At 42.5% G+C, this 13,895-nt stretch overlaps 1 protein-coding gene across 3 annotated transcripts in view; it reads right to left on the bottom strand.

Moving 5' to 3' along the window:
- Crppa (CDP-L-ribitol pyrophosphorylase A) overlaps positions 1-13,895 on the bottom strand; it is a 234,378-nt gene that overhangs the window by 194,411 nt on the left and 26,072 nt on the right. For all 3 annotated transcript variants that reach the window (XM_050158666.1, XM_050158664.1, XM_050158665.1), the window contains exon 3: positions 9,123-9,272. In XM_050158666.1, coding sequence (XP_050014623.1) covers positions 9,123-9,272 — 150 coding nt within the window. The remainder of the gene's footprint in view (positions 1-9,122; positions 9,273-13,895) is intronic.

Here is a 13,895-nt window from a genome sequence, read left to right as displayed (position 1 = left end):
TATTTGTGAGCTGACAGCCCAAAGAAAGAAAAATCTGTCTACAATAAATCTCACTGTATCTTTTGTGCATGTACATTCTCAAAATCTAATTAATAAACCAATCATTCTAAACATCATATATTTGGAAATGTGTGTGCAAGCAAAGAGTGGAGCTTCCCAACAATGAAGCCTAGGAGCACTCCTCCATTGCTGGTAGGAGTGTGAACTTGTGCAGACACTTTGGAAGTCAATATGGCAGTTTCTCAGAAAATTGAGACTCAATCTACCTCAAGATCCAACTATACCACTCCTGGACATATACCAAAGGGCACTCCATCTTAACATATGGACACATGTTGAAAACTTTTCATAGCAGCTCTTTCATAACAGCAAGAAAGTAGAAACAATCTAGATGTCCCTCAACCAAAGAATAGTTAAAGAAAGCATGGTACATTTATACAGTACCATGTATGTGTACAGTACCATGGGTATGAGTACTACCCAGCGGTAAAAACAATGACATCTTGAAATCTGCAGGCAAATGGATGCAACTAGAAAAAAATCATCCTGAGTAAGATAACCCAGACCCAGAAGGACAAATACAGTATGTACTCACTTATAAGTGAATATTAGCTATAAAGTAAAAGAAAATCATACTACAATCCACAGACCTAGAGAGGCAAAGTAACAAGGAGAGCTTAAGGGCAAACAGAAGAACCTCTCTGGCAAGGGGAAATAAAATAGATATTGAGGATACACTGGGGTTGGTAGGGCTGGGAAGAGGAGACTGGGAGAAGTTGGATTTGGGTATGACTTCAAGGTGGGGGAAACAAGATGGAAAGCTAATAGGATGGGATCTGTAAGAGTAACCCTAGCAAAGATTCCCTCTAATGGGGGACATGGATCTTCTGGTAACCAGGCAGCTTGAAGTGGAGAGATTGGGACACCAACCCAGTAACAAAACCTTCAACCTACAGTTTGCCCTGCCTGCAGAGTGTTCTGGGACCAGAGCCTAGCAGAAGCCTCAACAAAGAGATCAGAGAGAATTCATCCAGCAACTGCTAGGAAGAGATGCAGAGTCTCATAGTCAAACATTAGGCAGAGTCCTGAAGAGGAAGAGGAAGGATGGGAAGAACCAGGGGAATCTGGTACATCATGAGAACATGGCTCACGGAATCAATTGACTGGGACTTGTGGAAGCTCCTGGAGATCAGGGAGCCTGTACGGATATGACCCAGGTCCCCTAAATATATATTATGGTTGTGTAGCTGGGTGTTCTTGTGGAATTTTTGATAGTTGGACTGTGGGCTGTCTCTGATTCTTTTGACTGCTTTGGGACCCTTTTCCTCTTACCAAATTGCCTCATCCAGCCTTGCTGTGATGGCATGTGACTCATCATGTTATAGCATATTATGCTGTATTTGGTTGATATCCCTGGGAGCCCTCTTCTTTTCTGAGGGGAGATGAGGGAAGGTGGATCTGGTAGAAAGAGGAGGGAGAGGGAGAGGCTGGAAGGGGAAAGAAGGCGGGGAAACTGAAGTCATAATACAATATGTGAGAGAATAAACAAAAAAGAATATTTTCTAACTTTAAGAAAAACCAGGTAATATATTGTTCCTGCCTCTCAAAATGGAAACAGCAGCCCTCTCTTCGCCAAAGGTGTCCACCCTGTGAACACGTATGTGAAGCACAGCAGCGCCTGCTTTGTTTTGCTCTTGCTGTCTCCTCCTTGGCTCTTGGGGACAGAGGAAGGATATCACCTCGTGTTCTGCTTTTGGTTTAGATTTGTTATTCTGGGGCACCCCTGGTCAGTAGTGTTGTGTGATTCTGGAAACCCCTTCTGTGCCGAGCATAAGGAATGCAGTGGAAAGTTCCTGCTCCAAGTTCACAGGACACTGTGAGCTCTGTGGAGTCTTTATTATCTCCCTGTGTTATTCTAGCAGCACAGACAAATTCTCAGCTCACACTAAGAGAATAAAGAACAGAGAAGATCCAGAGGGCGAGGAGGGTTGGAGGTGAGCAGAAGCACTGTGGCAAATCAATAGCTTCTATTCAAATCCAGACATTTATTAGCACCTACCTAGCTTTTTTTCCCTTCAAATATAAGAGGCATATATGTGTGTAGAGACATTTTTAAAAGGGAAAAATTTATAATCTGACCAACAAAAGTTGATGGTGTCACTATGGTTTATTTCCTTATCTGTTCCCTATTCATAATCAGTTTTATAAATGCATGTGTGTATGGCATACATAGAGTACATTTATGTTAAATATGTATTTACTGGATAAGATTTATAAAAGACACAATCCATGCATACAATGTGAATCCTGCTAAAGTAGAATTTTTAATGTCTACATAATATTCATGTAACATGGCGTTATTCATCTCATCACTTCCCAATGGTGGCCCCTCTATTTCTTAAATTATTCTTTTTTTCTCCCTGTCTTTTCTGTTTCTAAAACATCAAGAATGACAAAAATCAACATGAAAAAGAATAATTATAGCAGCTATTCATGCAAATGATTTAATATAACAATACAAAAGAAATGCATTAACTGCAAATGAATAGTTTTGAAAGAAAAGACAGGAAAAGTAAAAGAAGCCCCAGCTAAGACACCTACCATCCTGGGGCTCACCACCTACCTGGAGTCACACATTGGGAATTCATTTAGTTGAATTCCTAAATCACTATGGGAAGAAACTACAAACATGTTATGGCTTGGCCTAACTTCATCTCCCCGGAGCTAGAAAAGCTTCCGTAAGTGTCTGTTTGGTATCTGAAGAGGAACAGCAATGCAAATCCCAGACAGAAGGAAGCTTGTGAAGGAACTAGAAGGATCGAATGATGGTGGAAGCACAGGCGAGGGAAGGGGGAAGCAGAAAGGGAACTAAGAACAGCAAGCTGTACAGAGAAAAAGTGTGGTTTTGTGTCCTCCAGAGTCATCTACAACATTCCAGAGTCAGCTACAACACCCAACATTCGCATAAAACATTCAACAGTCACCTACCACATCCAACAATCACCTACACCATCCAACAATACTCTACAGCTTCTAATAGCCACCTGTAACATTCAACAATTTCCTACAACATCCAACAGTCACATAAAACATCCAACAATCACCTATAACATCCAACAATCTTTAACACCCAAATACATACCTCATTTACTGAACTTCAAACAACCTTGGTGACAGTTAACACATCTCTACTCAATTATCACAAGATGGTGAACTCTGGTGTGCAGGGTCACTTGAGTTCCACAAAAAGAAGCTCTCTCTGATAAGGAGACAATGCAAGTCTTATCTCAAGGTCACACAAATGACCAAACCATTCAATCACTTTGTAGATGTTTCAACAAAAGGTTTTCTGAGTTTGCTATGAATAACCCCAAAACAGACCTGTTAGCTTTCTCATCAGAAATGTTTTATATAGTTTTAGGCCAAATATGAGAGTGTAAAGTTGACAGTTGTCTACCATGTACAATTTTATGGCTTCAATCATCAGCACAAAAGAAAGCTTGGAAGAGAAGAATGAAATGGCAGTGTTGATAATTCCCAAGTCCATAACATGTCACTCCTAGCTTTTCTGTGTATAAAAGACCTGCTCCCTACTACACAGAATACACAGAAAGAGAACAAGTTTCAACACCCCCCCATGGCATACAGAGTTCATCTGTATTCATCTGCTTTGTATGTCTCCTGCCTCTGTACTATCTACATTCCTAGTCAAAGTCTGCTGTATTTAATTCCCCTACTACTGGGTTTCGCTTACTCCACCACTGTCTTCTATTGAAGGAGGTAAATCAACAAGCTTTTAAGTCATCTACCTTGATCAGAAGTTGCTTGAAGCTACCAACCTCATGTCTTGCTCAAATGTGTCAATATGCTTCCTCAAACTGAACCTCTATTCTCTCTGAAATTAATTCAAACCATATCCTCATGTACACCATTATCTTCAATCAATAGTGATATCAGCAATTTGATAAGATTCATGGACACATTTTCCTGTGGTCCCATCATTCCAAATACTTCCTTCACTATTTCCCATAAATATTTGTTCAATACTCAGGACAATGGTTCCATCATTCCAAATGTTTCATTCAATATTTTCTATAAATAGTTGTCAATCACTCAGAACAATGGTCCTATTATCCTGAATATTTCCTTCACAGTTCCTTCAATGTTTCCTTCAATATTTCTGGGATACGACCTGCTTAGCTATAGGACCAATCATCTTTCCCCTCAGCTAATTATTCCTCATCTCGTGTACTATGCTGTACAATGTTTCCCTGTACAGCCATTCCCATGCTTTAATCCCTATAATCTGTTAACAGGTGGCAAAGGGTTGTTAATTTAACAATCATGAGACAGAAAATTATCCTGAATTACTCAAGTAGGTTCTTGAAATCACAAGGATCCTTCTACAAGGGAGAAGGCCAGAGCAACCCCGGATATATGACAGTAATGGTACAATCGAGGGGCCATGAGGCAAACAATGCACGCAGCATGGAGGAAACTCCTTTCTGAAGTTATTGGGAGGGTTCTCACTCTCCTTAAGAGAACTGATTCCTTTTATGTCATGGTCCAGGTCTCCCAGGCAAGAGATTCTGTACTGGGGAGAAGGGAGAGGAGATGGAATGGTTTTCTCCTTTCCCAGTGAGTCCCTAATAACTTGGCACAGGGAGGTAGCAATTATATACCCACTTCCCTTAAGACTCTTAAGGACCTTAGGCAAGCTTGTGTGCAATATGGACCAGCTGCTCTGTAACATTGGTCTTGTCTTGATTCTATTTCTGGGGATGCTTTTGTTGACTGGAAAACCTTGACAAAAGCTTGTCCTACTGGAGGTGAATATTTACTGTGGAAACCTGACAGTTCAGAAAGATGTCAGGACCAAGCTATGAGAAGTCAATGACATAATATACCCATGCCTTTTGAAACGCTATCAAGAGAAGCCATGCATAGAGATGCTCAACAACAGGTCACATATCCACTGAGGCTTATAGACAAACCCATACTTTGGCACTGCAAGCATGGCAGAAAGAGGGGAATTGTATAGAATTAGACAGGAGCCTGATGAGCCATATCAAGATTTCATTTCTCGTCTTTTGCAGGTGGTCTGTGGCCTGATGGTTGACGGAGAGGCAGGGGTGAATTCTGCCAAGCACCTGGTGTATGAGAATGCTAATGCTACATGCCAGGCTGCCAGCTGTCCCTTGAGAAAAAAGGAGAAACTAATGACTCACGCCAGCCTCTGTGCTGACACTGGGCCTGCTAGGGTTAACTCTGGCTACAGTCCTCCAAGGGCCGATGGTGCCTCAACTGTGCCCAATATTTGTGGCTACTGCTTTAAGGAGAGCTAGAGCGCTGTTTCCTCTTGCTTTTCTACACGTTACAAAGATAATACTCTGCTTTCTGCTAAAAATAATAAAATGCTAAAAGACATTTGTGGAAGTAAAACTTGGATTAGCCCTTTAGATGCATTCCTTATGACACAAACCAGTTGGAGCTTTTGTTGAATACTTTGGATGGCTTTAGAACTGACTTTGGCCATATATCCCTTTCAAGTTGATACTCACTTTTCTTCCAGTGAACTTGCTGATTGACATCCAAACACACTACCCTATGTCCTACCAGTCACAACTTCAGCCGATACCCTCTGCATAGGCAGTGCATACAGATGCCACAGCCATGGTCTTGGCAGTACAGTGTCTAGAAGCAGCACGGAACACTTAATCAGGAACCTCTATCGGTGATTTATTACAATTAATTCAGCAGGACTTGCAGATGTGGAAAAATCCAGTTTACTTTGGCCATATTAGTTTGCATTCTAATCTTCCGGGACCTTTGTCTGAGGAAATACCAAGGCAGATATCCTCTTATCCCTATCTCTTGTCCTAGAAACTAACAACCTAAAGGAAGCATGGGAATCTCATGTATGCTTTCATCAACAAACGCTTCAGCCCTTCATGTGTAAAAGTTAGTATCATGACTCTCTCTTCCTTCTTCTGCCTTAACTCATGCGGATTATCGCCAGATCATATTTGGCACATACATGGTACTCATGATGCTAGTTTTGGTAGGCTTAAATACGTTCCCATCATTGTGGATCCCTATTCATTGATCAATTTTGCTGTTCCCCTATCAGGAGAAGCAGCTAAAGGTGTTATCACCTCTTTACTAAAAGCTGTTACTACTCTAGGCCCTTCTGGAACACTAAAAACTGACAGTGCTCCTGCGTACTCTGCCAAGCTTTCTCAGGAATTTGGCCAACAATAAGCTGTAAGCCACATCACAGGCATTGCATCAAAGTCAATCTTTTGGGGAAGGAACCATTGAACAACTTAGTATGGATACCCATTCTAGTTTTTATTTTATTTTCTATTCTATATACTTTTTTTTTTTTAATTTGAGCAAGGCTTAGCCAAATTTTAAATCTCGTCTTACTGCTGCAGATGAGCATTTTGGATCCTCCCCCGCCAAGAAAAATAACCATTCAGGTTCATGGTCCTTTGGAGAGATGCGTATCTGGTCAATGGAACGGCCCAGATCCAACAACTCATTGGAGCTGGGGCTCTCTTTGTGTGTTTCCTCGGAGTGCTGAAAAGCCAGTATGGACACCAAAAGATGGACTTGATTCGTGGAAGGTGAATGAAAAGGCTCATGGGTGTCTACAGAAGCTTCCCCTGAAGAAAACAAACTGAATAGGGCAGCAGAGTCATCGAGCCAAGAATGGAATCTACCAACAATGACTCAGATGAGGGAACTAAGGATGAAATCTAGGGGTGGGGGGGGTGTGACTGAAGAATTGCTGTTCCTTGATACATTGTCTCTGTTGATGGCGTTTGTTACTGCTAAGACATACCTGGCATAATGCACCTGGTCCTGTGTTTTACTTTGCTAACTAGGAAGAGAATAACATTCCTGTTTATTTTAATTATTCTCAATTTAACTGGTGTTAGATTCCTAATCACCTTACAGGAATATACGGTCACATGACAATTTAAGCATAGATATTCAGGCCTTGAATGATGGAATATTAAATATTCAGCATTTAAAGTTAAATGACTAGCCCTTTCCATTGCTGCACAAAACCTAGCCTTTGGTCATACTTTTTGAGTCTCTAATTGAACTTCTAAAGAGGGGACCATAGGAAAGTCTCTGAGAATGTTTTTGTTGGTTATTCTGAGGGTTTTATAGCCTTAAGATTGATTTGCTATTCCATGTCTGCTTCAAAGATTGACTTGCATATACTAAAATGGGGGACTGCAGGGAATCGTGTGTCTTGGTCTAGCTCCCTTGAGAGGCTTGTGTCATAGGTTTTTCAGGTTAGAGTCTGGGTCTCTTGGGCCACTGTATGATTTTCAGTGCCTGAGAAAACAAGGCACTGCTTCCGGCAATGAAGCATTCAGGCTGCCCGTGCTTCTCTGCCTTCTCTAGAAGTCAGTGAAGCATATAGAATTCTGACAGGACAATTAGTCTTAGACATTAATCTTGTGTACTCTGTACAGCCTGCAAACATCATGGTATTCTAGCAACTACCATTGTCTTGATCCTGACAACTGCCATTGTATCGTTTCTGATACAGGTATAAAAAGTCTGATTGCTTGTAATAAACTTGGCTCAGCCTCAATCTTGCTGTGACCCCTCCAACCCAGGCCTGATGATGACATTCTCACAGACCAGAATTAGGTAACTCTGGCTTGGTAAGTAAGCGCTGTTGCTTACAGATGTTAGCATAAGTTCTGTGATTGCACAGAAAGGGAAAAAAAAGTGTGCAGAGCCCATGGTCTCTAACAAACTGTGGTCTAATTGGCCATCATCCAAGTTCTAGTCAATACCATCTTTCTACCTGGTGCTGAAAGAATTTTGGATGTTCACGAAGCCAATCTGCTTCTGTTTACAGGATGTTTGTATATCAAAACTGTCATCCTGAAACAACTAGTAATTTGGTTCCCATACTGCTTCTGCTTAAAGGAAATAATTTGATTTTGTAATTGCTCCTCAACACAGAATGATAGCCTTTGGAATGCTTCTATGCACTATAAGTGTATATTGTTCCCATTGGTTAATAAGGAAAGCTTTTTGACCAATAGATAGGCAGGAGAGGGTTAGGTAGAACAATCCAATAGAGGACTTGGATGGGGAGGAACGGAGTCAAGAGACACGAAAGCATCCACCCAAGAAACAAGATGGCAGCAGACCAGTAAAAGCCATGCCACATAGCAATACGTAGAATAGTAGAAATGGGTTAATTTAGATGTAAGAGCTAGTTAGTAATAAGTCTGAACTATAGCCCAAACAGTTTATAATTTATATATATATATATATGAATAACCACTACCATTCTGTAACCTAATTACCATTACCCTATAACCTGAACTGCCCAACTCTCTCAACACATTCACGGATTCCCCAATGCCAGTTGAGTACTGAGTTACTCCACCTTATTTTACAGAGAAGTTTCTGAGAAATTGACTGTGATACTCAGTAATGACTTATTCACATATGTAAATTAGCAATAAAATTATATAAGTACAGAAGGTTTCCAAATGAAAGAAAAAATACAGATACCCAAGTGTCAGTTTGTGGGGGTGACATATTTATAGTTACTTAACTTAAATATTTAATTAAGATGTCTAGATCTCTATGCAGAAAATTTATCCTCATGAAGCCCTGTTTATAAGGCGTGTGTAGACCAGTGTTTAGGGACCCTGGTATGGGAATTATCTGAATGCACAGCCCTGTTTACAGTAAACACCTGCATTCCTCCTGCAAATGTGGAATTTCTGCACGTGCTAGCCAGAGGAAACCTATGTGACCACCCTACAACCACGGGCTTTGAGCCTCTAACGGACTTCTAGGTGTCACACATGTTTCTGCATTTCCAGTGCTCCAGAATTGCTGTCTGTGACCCATCAAAAGAAGGAGAGAGCTTCAGCCGCTTCCAAAGGAATTCTCCCTGCATGCCTGCATGTCTGTTCTACACCAATAGAGTACTCTCATTGCTCGCCTGTGGTACACTCCGCCCTGGAGCACAACAATATGCTGAGTCTTGCGGGTTTTTCTAGAAATTCGAACGTGGATGCGGTTTCAAAGGGCACAACAGAGTGGTAGCTTTTGGAAAGCCCGATTCTTACCTGCTGATATGCTTTGTAGATCACATCAAAGAGGAAAGCCTGTGGCATCTCACTGGCCCTGTGTTTGGCACGGTCCAGTGAGTGCTCCAGGCAGCCGTCAGCAGAGGGACTGATGACGGTGGACACCAGAGGCCGAATTGCTCCTGCTGCCTACAAGGGAAAAGAAAGCACCTAAGCAAACACTTGCTCAATGCACAACTGATAGCTAAAATTTAAAAAACAGTTTCATAGGATAGCAAAGCCAGGCATGCACTTCAACATGGAAATACCATTTTCATTGTATGTTCAACTGCTTTCCCACATCAGGCAGGTAACATGGCTCAGCAAGGAAAGAAATATGTTTGTGAGCAATCCAGGTGGCCTGAGTTTGACCCTGGCACTTACATGGTGGAAGAAGAAAACAGACTCCCACGGACGGGCCTCTCACCTTCCCACAGACTGACCCCTCACCTTCCCACGGACAGGCCTCTCACCTTCCCACAGACTGACCCCTCACCTTCCCACGGACAGGCCTCTCACCTTCCCACGGACGGGCCCCTCACCTTCCCACAGACTGACCCCACACCTTCCCACGGGCGTGCCCCTCACCTTCCCACGGACAGGCCCCTCACCTTCCCACGCACATGGTGTCACGTGCACCCTCACACATCCATAAATAAATAAAATGCACAACCCTTTCCACCGTAAGCCACTGAGATCAAACTCTCTAAAGAAGGTTACAAGACAATTGGGTTTTCCCTGAAGTTGGGAGGGATAGAGAGACTATTGTGAAACAATTAAAATGAGTTTCAAATTAATGCTTAGAAATGAGTGTGCTTTCCGAAAATTTAATTTACACATTGGATCATTAAAGGAAGAAACTCCCCAGGATCACGACTTTGAGACTAAACAACCTGAATAGCAATGAATTTATGTCTTGCTCTAATTCATTTCACAAACAGCTCTTTTCAAACACAATGTCCAGGCAGCACTTCCTCGGGCATGGCACGCATCCCTTCATTTCCATTCCTACGAGGAAAGCTCTGGCTTATGAAGGGCTGCGATGAAACTGCACGTTAAAGATGGCTCCTTCATGCCTGATCCTCTGCCCTTTACTTTCAATAGGTCACTTATGGTCTTGACTGTCCTACCAGACAGCTACCTCAGTAAAGTAGCCTCAAAGTAAGCGTCCACGGGGGCTGGGCTGTCAACTAACCCTTTGTATCTTCAACATGCCATTTCTTCAGAGAACTGTAAGACGCCAGTCCCAGCCCATGACAGGAATGAACAAATAGAGGAGCCTGCTCTAAAGAGGACACTACCAGAGCAACATGGTCTACGTGCTCCTTTACAGAAGAGGACATCATCACCAGAGCAACATGGTCTGCATGCTAGTTCACAGAAGTCACAGCCAGTGGGATGAAAACAGAGCTGATATATGAACCAAGGAGATGGTTTATAATTGCAACAATGTTTCCAGAACATCAGGTCAAAATGTGGAGCCTAGATACAACTGCAAAAGTGAGACAGCCAATGGTGAGGGGAAACAGTGTCAACACCTACCATAGAGGTTAAGGACCCAATGGAAAAGAAACACGATTACTCTAATTTTTAAGAACAATATTAAATTTCCATGTCAACTACCTATAGACAGTACTAGAGTTCCACGCCAGACCATAAAAAAAGAAGAAAGAAAAGAAACAAACAAACAAAAAAAAAAAAACTAAGAGAGAATGTGTGATATCCAAAATGGGAGGGCAAAAAGCATCATAGACTTTTCCCAATGAAATGGAAATTAAAAGGATGAAACGCATATTTTAAATAATTTATTTTTATTTTGTGTGCATTGGTGTTTTGTCTGCATGTATGTCTATGTGAGGGTGTTAGATTCCCTGGAACTGAAGTTATAGACAGTTGTGAACTGCGATGTAGGTGCTGGGAATTGAACCTGGGTCCTCCGAAAGAGCAGCCAGTGCTGCCAGGGCTCTTGACCACTGAGCCATCCCTCCAGCCCCTGAAATGCATCTTTAAAACCTTTCTTGAAGTAATCACTGAGAGCCTATAAGAACTGTCCCAAAGGTCTGCAGCCAATAAAAACTATATGAAAAAATCTGAATCTTGGTTGTAACAAAAAAAAGTGTGTGCATTTAAGCAGTGACGTTCTTCTTCTCCGTCCTCAGCTCAGCGGAGCAGCAGCTACCTGAGAGGCAGTGGAGCTTTAAAGGGGGAGAAGGAGAGGCGGGTGGGGAGAGGGGTTGGGGTCAGCTCCAGCTCATACTGGAAAAAGTAGAAAAGCAGCGGTCCCCTCAGCAACTTGTAGAGACTCTGAAACTGTGCCATGTGCCCAGATGTTCTCCTGTTCACATCGAGGGCAAAATCTCTACACCAGGGAAAGACAGGCAGAACCACAGCTCAAATCTTCAAGGCTCTGTTTTAGTGGCAGCACAATGTCGAGGGTGTCACTCCAAAAGAAGAGGCTCCATAGTGCTCCACAGCTTCAGAGCAGGAGTAATTGTCCATAGTGGGGGAGAGCGGGACTAGAGTGAAAGCACTATAAACCCCCTCCAAAAAGAACAGAAACTCACACTAAGTGCATTCTTAGAAAAAGGAGAATACTAGAATGAGCAATTAAGAGGATACTGGAATCTACGTGAGACCAAAAGAAAGCTAAGCTGAAGCCTGGCTATTTACCAGAAGACACAGGAAGCAGAGCAAGCACAACTCCCACCCACTAGGATCAAAACAAACTTCAAACATTGGTCTTAAACCTAGCCCCGCAGAAAGGCCAACGTTTAATCGGGTCAGATGGCAGGGGAAGTATGCCACCGGAGTTATAAAAAACGAGAGCGGAAGAGCTAGCGGAGGAGGATGCTGAACCATTAGCGTGATGCTAAGAGACAGCGGGGGGGGGGGGGGGCAAAGCATTCAGAGCCAACCACGTCGAACCCTGTCATCTCAACTGCTATACAAACCCAACTTTCTAAAATCCAAGCAAGCGACATCAGAAGCTATCTGTGCAAAGATATGGCTCACGACGGATGCATCAGCCATATCACAAGCAAGCAAATAAAATCTCTTGGAAAGTAAACGGTAGGAACCAGTCAATATCTGGGAGGAGAAACACTCATTTTTGAAAACATGGCATCTTTAATAAAGCATTACACCCAGAGACAACAGTGTGACTGGCACATGACAGAAAGAGGGAAGCGACGACCCTGCCACAGGTAAGGAGCACATGTAGGTTTCAAGGCAGCTCTTAGTGCCGAATTAAGAGAGCTAAAGGAGTCATGTGTGAAGTGAAGCAAGGAATTCAGGGATTTTGTTTCTCCAATGGGAATTCTAGGATTGACAGCCAGCAAGAAGTAGCATGACTCTCTGCAGCAGCTAACCAGTTTGCCCCGTCTGAAACGGTGGGTCCTAGAAAGCAGTGGGCAGCAGTCACTCTGAAAGAAGAAGATAATCTTGTTTACAGCAACAGAACCGACATCTCCAAAGACAAAATAAAAACCAACACAAAAAGAAATGCTTTGCAAGTCAGCTCACTTTACAGATTAGATAATATGTTCTTCAATCTAAAGGAAATGAGCAACAAGAGCACGTCTAAAGCACAGGGGAAAAAAAACCACATCGTTAAAACACATCAGCAATGTCAGCTACCTCTGTGGAAGGAGGCCCAAGTCAGTGATCTCTGTGAGACCAGGCTCAGACCAGCAACCTCCATGGGACCAGGCCTGAGCCAGTGACCTCCACCAGAGCAGGCCCAAGCCAGTGACCTCCACCAGAGCAGGCCCAAGCCAGTGACCTCCACCAGAGCAGGCCCAAGCCAGTGACCTCCATCAGAGCAGGCCCAAGCCAGTAACCTCCACCAGAGCAGACCCAAGCCAGCAAACTTCTCCAGAGCATGCCCTAGCCAACAACCTCCACAGGTGCAGGCCCAAGCCAACCACCACCACAAAATCAGGACTAAGCCATCAACCTCCATATGAGAGGCCCAAGCCAGCTACCTTCATGGGAGCAGGTCTGAATTACCTCCAGGATTGCAGAGTGGCTTTCAGGGGCACCAAGCAACCTCCGAAAATGTCAAGTAACGTCTGGAACCATGGCCTGGACTCTATCATGAGGAGCAACCATCTGAACCTTGGATCCACTAGTACCTGGAAAAGTGATCAAAGGAGACACAAACAGCCCCAACTATACCAATCAAAGGAAAAGATGTGTAGACAAGGTAAGAACACACACAACACTACAAAGAGCAACACCTGAGTACTCTAGAACAAAAAGAAACAAACTCACCCAGGAGGGCAAGATGGCAGGAAATAATCAAATTGAAAACTGAAATTAACAAAATAGAAACAAAGAAAACAATACAAAGTCAATAAGACAAAGAGTTGGTTCTTCAAGAATATCAACAAAATGGATGAACCTGTATCAAAACTAACCAAAAGGCAGAGGAAGAATATCCAAATCAACAAAATGAAAAGGGGGACATAACAACAGATACAGAGGAAATCCTGAAAATCATCAGGTTATACTTCAAAAACCTATACACCACAACATTGGAAAACTTAAAGGAAATGGACAATTTTCTGGATAAATCACTTACCAAATTTAAATCAAGACCAGATAAGCAAATTAAATATAACTGCTAAACTATAACTGCTAAAAAAAATAGAAACAATTTTTAAAAGTCTTCCAACCAAGAAAAAGCCCAGGACCACATGGATTCAGTGCAGAATTCCACAAGATTTCAAAGAAGCACTAATACCAATTATTTCAAAGAAAAACTAACCCTCA

Source organism: Alexandromys fortis, unplaced genomic scaffold (genome assembly GCF_014885135.2).
Source record: "Alexandromys fortis isolate MF-2015 unplaced genomic scaffold, M_Fortis_MF-2015_v1.1 scaffold_101, whole genome shotgun sequence".
NCBI lineage: Eukaryota > Metazoa > Chordata > Mammalia > Rodentia > Cricetidae > Alexandromys > Alexandromys fortis.
Note: the sequence above shows the minus strand (reverse complement) of the source record. Positions and strands in the feature narration are given on the sequence as shown.